Genomic DNA, 8057 nt, shown 5'->3' with positions numbered 1-8057 from the left:
CCGAGGAGTTCGTGGAGTTGGTGCCGATGACAGATACAACGACAGCAGCTGATATTTTCACTGCACTCGTCGGCGCGCTGGACAGGGTCGGAGTGGACTGGTCCCGCGCTGTCAGCCTGGCTACAGATGGTGCGCCCTCAATTATCGGGAAAAAAGCAGGCGTTGTGACAAAGTTCAGAGAGAAAGTGCAATCTGCAAATGGAGGACGTGATTTTTGGACTTTTCACTGTATTTTGCACCAGGAGGCTTTGTGTTGCAAGTCATTAAAGATGGATAACGTCATGAAGGTGGTCATCCAAACTGTTAATTTCATCCGATCCAGAAGCCTGAATCACCGTCAGTTTGACAGCCTTCTCAGAGAGAAAGACCACATCTATGGCCTGCCATACCACACTGAGGTAAGATGGTTAAGCCGAGGTGCTGTGCTGAGGCGTTTCTTTGATTTACGAGAAGAAATTGAACAGTTCATGGAAGAAAAGGGCAAACCAGTGTTAGAATTTAATTCCGCAGAATGGATGCAGGACCTTGCATTTATGGTGGATGTTACAGAGCACCTGAATAACTTGAACAAACAGCTGCAAGGGTGCAACAAAGTTGCCACGCAGTATTATGACAGCATACGTTCTTTCAAGTTGAAGCTGTCATTGTGGGAGACGCAACTCGCCGGTGGTGATGCAGCTCACTTCCCCTGTCTGAAAAATGTGTGCGCGACCCAACATGTGGCAGACATGAAGCGGTTCAAAGATAAAATAACGGGACTGTTAAGGGAGTTTGAGCAACGCTTTCAGATTTTTGGTGAACTGGAGAAAGACTTCAACGTTTTTTGTTCGCCATTCACCGTGAATCCCTCTGATCTGCCCGTCAGCATCCAACTTGAAATAATAGACTTGCAGTGTGACTCGGATTTGAAGGGCAAATTTGCCGCAGCTGGCTTGGACACATTTTATCAGAATATCTTGCCAGGTTACCCCAACTTGACAGCCCTCGCTGCAAAACTGTTGTGCATGTTTGGAACCACATATCTTTGTGAGCAAGTTCTCTGTAATGAGCATAAATAAAACAAAGCTGCGCTCAAGGCTCACGCACAAGCACTTGAATCACATCCTGAAGTTGGCTGCCACTCAGGATGTGACGCCTGATATTGATGCGCTGGTGAAAGCTAAAAGATGCCAGGTATCAGGAGTCAAATAAACTATGCAACCCCACTTAAAGTGCTGCATGAGACACCCTGATATAGTTCTGTGATCTGTGATATACTTCTGTGAATCACTGAGGCATTGTGTGTTTGTGTGTTGTTTGTCCTCAGAATTTCAAATAACTTGAGGTGTTTTATGATTAATAGTGATGTTGTGCTTTTGGACACACTGTCCTCAGGCTCCAGCTTTATGTTTATATGTTTTTATGTTGATGTGCTATTGTTTTTAATTGTTTTTATTTTATTTGTATATTTAACCTATTCTTGACTCTGTGGTTCTTGCACTTGTTTGGGGAACAGGATTTCATTATTTGTATCTACATTTCTGCCTGAGAAATGACACCCTGATATAGTTCTGTGATCTGTGAAACAGTTATGTGAATCACTGAGGCATTGTGTGTTTGTGTGTTCTTTTTCTTTAGAATTTTCAAATAAACTTCAGGTGTTTTATGATTAATAGTGATGTTGTGCTTGTACTATTTTGGACACACTGTCCTCAGGCTCCAGCTTTATGTTTTATGTTGATAGTATTAAAACAAAGAAAGCAATCTGAAGTTGTTGTTTTTAAGTTATATATACCATGATTTTACCGGTCCGGCCCACTTGGGAATAGATTTTCCTCCATGTGGCCCCTTAGCTAAAATGAGTTTGACACCCCTGACGTAGAGAGACAGGAAAAGAGATTTCCACTCTTAAATTTAGAGCAACTGGCTTGCAACAGATACTACATGTCAGCTGTAATTTATATGCTGGAGTTTTTAGTGGTGAATCAATTGCCGTTACGTGGAGATAATGCTGGTTTTGCCAGTGTGCTAGATGATAATAGCTCAATGGGGCTGTTTTGTCTCTCTTTGAGTACACCATGCGCAAAGATCCTGAACTGACACGGATTACAAAAACAATCCCACAGAATGCACGCTATACCAGCCCACAGATACAAAACGAGATTCTCGAAATGATGAGCAAACTCGTGACAGAGGAGATAGTGAGACATGTCGGCGATAGCTGGTATTTAATTAAAGTGGATGGCACACGGGATCCTTTAAGCCAAGAAAACATATCTGTAGTTGTGCGTTTTGTTGACAAAAACTATGGTCTGTGTGAGCGCCTCTTGGTAATACCACATCTGAGAAAAGTGATGCAGAGGCTCTGACAGGTGTCATCATTGATGAGCTCACCAGCGCCGGACTCAGCACGGACAAAATCCTGAGTCAAGTTTATAATGGCGCATCACTCATGTCTGGCAGGCATGGTGGTGTGCAGAAATTGCTCCAAAACAAGCTGGATCGTAACATACCATATATTCACTGCTTTAATCACCAACTTCATCTGGTTGTGATTCATGCCATGTCCAGTGAAGCAGCTGTCGATGATTTTTTTGGAGTATGCAACATGCTGTACAACTTCATCAGGAAGCCAACCGTGGCTATTCTGTACAAAGGCGATACCCTGAAACGTCTCTTGAACCAGAGATGGACTGGCCACTTGGCAACGGTCAAAGTTGTGGTGAAGAATGTTCACGACATATCCACATTACTGACCGAGGTGGAAAACACACGAGGCCTTGGAGCGGAGGTGCGCGTCGAGGCTACGGGGCTGCTTCGTGCCATTACGCAGCGCAGTTTTCTTTTCATTGCGCACCTTGTTATGAAACTGTTGTCACTTTTCGAGCCGCCTAACAGACTACTACAGGCCGAAGATATGGACTTGTTCACTGCGGTGACACTTGTGAACAGCGCTTCTGACTGCGTGAAGACAATGCGCGCAGAAAACGAGTTTTCTGCACTGTGGGATCTCTGCGCTCCTCCAGCATCGGCCACCGAGGCTGTGTCGGTGACCGACCCTGGTCCAAGCAAGAGAAGACGCACAATTAATAAGAACCTCCGCGGATTTGCAGTTGAAGAAACAGTTGGTCAGCCACAAAGTGACATAGATGAAAAGACAGTGTTGTCGATACTGTGCAAGGAGAGATGAATGCGCGTTTTGGAGAGCGCAGTAGCGAGCTCATTGGCGCACTGGCTGCTTTGAACCCAGAGGCCGAGGATAATTTCCTGGACCCATCAAAGGTAACCCCTCTCCTGGTATTAGCTGGAACTGATGTGGTTGAATCTGAATATACTGTGACTCATTAGTGCCTGGTGAAGAAAATAACTGACACCCCGGTTCCCCCCGAAGATGGAAAATGGACAATAGCCAACATCCTCAGCACATTCAACTGTTGACTCCAGGCTATGTCGACTGTTTTCACAGCCTACACACTTGCCCTAACCTTAGGAGCTTCCACAGCAATGTGTGAAAACTAATTTTCCACGCTCAAAAGCGTCTTCTCAGCGCATCGGCGCAGTATGCTGCACAGACGCAAGGCCCAGCTGATTCAGCTTGCTTTTGAAAAGGACCTCACTCACAAGTTTAAGTCCGAGTGGAAGGATACTTTGATGAGGAGGTTCTGCTCGGAGAAACGCCGCCTCCCGCTGTACTGACAGGAGGGACTGGAGAGAGGACAGCGCTGCCTCCACTCAAAGTACCGGTAGGTTCAAAGTCTCTGTGTGTGTGTGTATATGTGTGTGTGTGTGTGTCTCATGGCAATGCATATCCCTCTGTTGACTGCTTTAAAATGTAATGTTTGAGAGATGCTTCTGGTGTTACATCTAATATGTTGTATAGTCAAGTGTTTTATGGATATTCATAACATTGCTTCTATATAATGTGGTGTAGGCTATAGGCTACCTGGTCATATTGCTTTTGGTTATGTTTAATGTGATGATTAGGTGTTGCGCAAATAGAGTATACGATTATTATAAATATACGTACTGTAGGCTAATAATAATTGTGCCCTGCCCTCCCATGCATTTCATATGCCCCCCTTAAGACTGAGGTCTGGCGACGGGTCTGAAGAGGACCCCTGACACGCACAACAAGATAAAACAACAACCACATTTTCAATTGACAATCATTGATTTAAATGGATGTGGTCAATAGATTTGTATAGGCATATATACTCATTTAATTTAACTTGTAAGCCAAGGTTGGATTAGTAGGTCTATGTAACATGCACCTGGATAACCGCGTCATGAATCGGAACGGGCTCCAACGTCCTCATATACACATTATGACAAAATAAAGAGCTTAATCTTTCACGAAATAAAGACATAGAAGAAAACAGGTTCTAGAAACTCAATTTCTCCATGGCAATAGAATGTAAACATGTATGTTGCGCCAAACATAACCAAATATCGCCTACAACTCAATTCTCAGTGCAGCATATTGGACGACTCCACAGGCATTGATCATTCGCGACTTTAAGTCATTCCTGTTATCTCTAGAGCATCCCGTATATTTATAGCGCCGCATTTCGTCCCCCTCTGACCATGGATAGGGTTGGGAGCATTCCTGAGTTCACTTATGGTCCCACTAAGGTAATCTTAGGAGATATTCCTTTTGGCATACTGTAAATGCCTGTGCATAATGTACCTAATAAAGCATAATTATTTTAATTATCTTCAAAGGAATTCTGTAGAAGCAGCCTTTATTTTCAGACTCTGCAGGCCTGCTGGGAGGAAGCATATTACAATAAACAGGTAAGATTCATCCCACAAAAACAGTAACCACAGAAAAAAAAGAGATAGATTTAATCCCAAAACAAGAGTTTTATTTCAAGACAGTTTAGAGAAGATGGTCATAAGAGTTTTTAATATCACTTGCAAATTGTGAGACATGAGCAGTTGTGAAATGTTGCGAGAAGCCCTTCTGAAAGCACATTATATGGTCTTTAGTGGCACGGTCTCACACCTTACCTCATCTTGCAGAAGAAGCTCATGGTCCACTATCTGCTGCTCCAGAGTCGAGGCCAGGTCTCGCCCCATGTCACCATGGAGCACATGAGCGACTGGCTGGTGTCTCAGGGCAAAAGATCCCTTAGGGAGAGGTGAGTACCACGTCAGCTCTCACCTTCACTGCCATTCTCTGTCACCAGCAGCACTCCAGGAGGTGTGGGTAAAATAAACAACAGATAAATAGGAAGCCAGGAAAGTTGAAATGCTTTGTGTTTTATTTGAAGGGTGTGGAAGGAAACCCTGGAGGAGGGGAACAAACTCGCTCGGCTGGTAAGAGAATGAGAGTTAGAGACTTAGACTATCAGTCAGTGAGCTCCTTTCTAGCCTTTCAACAACTAGTCAGTACAGCAGAATATATCTGTTGTGAAATTACACTAATGGGACTTCCTGTTTCCTACGGCAGACCTGGGAAGTAAACACCTGCCTAAAAATGATTGACATGGAGCACAAGGCTGTCTGCAAGCTCCGCCGCTCTATGCACACCACCTCTCCAGCTGGCGCTGACATGTGAGTTCCATGTACTGCCCTGCATACAGCTTGCTCCATTCATCTACACATCTGGAGCTATGCAGAAAATAACTAGGGCAGTGTTCTCTGTGTGAACATTGCACATCGTTTAGCTTTCTCTGCTGCTTTTTGTTGATTTCAGCGACCCCAAGGTCCACATCATCGTGGAGAGAGCTGTGAGGAGCATTCTGGACAAGCTGTCCAATAAGCCCTGTAGCAACCTGCTCAGCCCATCCCAGGTGGTGGTGGAGCTGGTGCCCAGGATCCTCCTGGCCCTGTGGCTTCAGCCAGAGGAAGGCCATTCAGATCACCCCATCCTCCTAAGCGGGATGGCTGTGAGTATGGTGGTGGCCGTAGGGGAGAAGCTCTCCAACACGTTGAAGGCCTCTTCTCCTCACACCCCTTTCTCCCGTGCTGCTGCTTTTGACTCTGTGAGGTCGATCCTCGGGAGAATCAGGCAGTCCTTCTCCCTGGATGACCTCACAACCCCTTTTTTTATGAGCTCTGTCTGTGCCTTTGTGGCGGACGAGGTGAAAAGCTACTTCCAGCCTACTGCAGACACCCTGCCAGTCCCCCCTGTCCTAGTGGTGGCCGTCTCCGCCACACTACCAGCTGACATCCAAGCAGGTGAGTAGCACTCATAGAGAGCACTCTGACAGATGCCTTTTGTCATGACATCCTGGTGCCTTGTAGTAGTAAAGCCAATCAGGATTTTAATTGTCACCCCAAACACAGATGCAGACCTGGCTTCTTCGCACCTGGAGGTTATGGACATCACCCCTAACAAAGAGGCTCACCTGGCTTCTTCCCACCTGGAGCTTGTGGACATCACCCCTAACACAGAGTTAGACCCGGCTTCTTCCTATCAGAAGGTTGTGGAAACCACCCCTAACACAGAGGCAGACCGGGCTTCTTCCCACCTGGAGGTTGTGGACATCCCCCCTAACACAGAGGCAGACCCGGCTTCTTCCCACCTGGAGCTTATGGACATCCCCCCTAACACAGCGGCAGACCGGGCTTCTTCTCACCTGGAGGTTGTGGACATCACCCCTAACACAGAGGCAGACCCGGCTTCTATCCACCTAGAGGTTGCGGACATCACCCCTAACACAGAGGCAGGCCTGGCTTCTTCCCACCTGGAGGTTGTTTACAAAACCCGTAGCACAGAGGCAGACCCGGTATCTTACCACCTGGAGGTTGAGGACATCACTCCTAACACAGAGGCAGACCTGGCTTCTTTCCACCTGGAGGTTGCGGATATCACCCCTAACACAGAGGCAGACCTGGCTTCTTCCCACCTGGAGGTTGTTTACAAAACCCGTAGCACAGAGGCAGACCCGGTATCTTACCACCTGGAGGTTGAGGACATCACTCCTAACACAGAGGCAGACCTGGCTTCTTTCCACCTGGAGGTTGCGGATATCACCCCTAACACAGAGGCCGACCTGGCTTCTTCCCACCTGGAGGTTGTTTACAAAACCCGTAGCACAGAGGCAGACCCGGTATCTTACCACCTGGAGGTTGAGGACATCACTCCTAACACAGAGGCAGACCTGGCTTCTTTCCACCTAGTTGTTGTGGACATCACTTTTGACACAGAGGCAGACCCGGCTTATTCCCAGCTGGAGGTTGTGGAAGTCACCCCTAATATAGAGGTAGAACCTGTCTCTTCCCACTTGGAAGTTGTGGACATCACACCTTACACAGAGGCAGACCCGGCTTCTACCCACCTGAAGGTTGTGGACATCACCCCTAACACAGAGGCAGACCCGGCTTGTTCTCAGCTGGAGGTTTTGGACCTCTCCCCTAACACAAATGCATACCCGGCTTCTTCACTCTTGGAGGTTGTGGACGTCACACTTGAAGAAAAGCCTCTCATGGTGGCCGTCTCCGCCACTCTGCCATCTGCCATCCAAGCAGGTGAGTAAGACTTGTAGAAAGCACTCTGACAGGTGCCATTTGTCATGATAACATGTAAAGTGTTGGTCCCATGTTTCATGAGCTGAAATAAAAGATCCCATTCAACTGGCCAGTGTTTAGAACCTACGGTTTGCATTTATTTACGTTCTGTCCCGCTTTTGTCCTTTTCCAGAGGATGTTGCTGTGGTCACCCCGGACGTCACCCCACACGTCACCAAGGACGTGACCCTGGATGTTCCATGCAGGGCGAGGAAAGGGGCAGTCCGGCGTTTTTTTTGCAGGCTTTGGAGGGCAGTGTGCTGCTGCGCTTGCCACAAGGAAGAGGAGGAACAATATTAACTATTCATTAGACCAGAAACAGGATTGAACCATAGACCATTAAATTCTTTGCATTATAGTTGCCTTCAATTCTGATTTTCTTCTGTTTAATTCTTAATTAATTTCAGAACATTTCTCTAAACTTTGTGGAGTAGGTTGTATAAATAAGTGGGAAACATCCCAATCCCAATTTTAATGCTTTTAATAATTTACCTATGACATTTTTTTTAGATGTATTATTTGATGAAAAAGTGGAGGGCGCTCAACCAACGTTGAGTCGAGGT

The 8057-nt window shown here is 46.4% G+C and overlaps 1 protein-coding gene across 1 annotated transcript; it reads left to right on the top strand.

The window, feature by feature from the left end:
- Window positions 1-3165: 3165 nt before the first annotated feature.
- On the top strand, window positions 3166-7851 carry LOC311129280 (uncharacterized protein; the record flags this gene model as incomplete). Its single annotated transcript, XM_084161568.1, has 3 exons — window positions 3166-3261; window positions 6948-7455; window positions 7628-7851. The coding sequence occupies 3 exons, from the start codon at window positions 3166-3168 to the stop codon at window positions 7792-7794; spliced, it is 771 nt and encodes a 256-aa protein (XP_084017694.1). The 3' UTR covers window positions 7795-7851.
- Between the last annotated feature and the right edge of the window lie 206 nt (window positions 7852-8057).

Source organism: Coregonus lavaretus, assembly GCF_964263955.1.
Source record: "Coregonus lavaretus genome assembly, chromosome: 5".
Classification (NCBI taxonomy): Eukaryota; Metazoa; Chordata; class Actinopteri; order Salmoniformes; family Salmonidae; genus Coregonus; species Coregonus lavaretus.
This window is presented reverse-complemented; position numbering and strand designations above follow the sequence as displayed.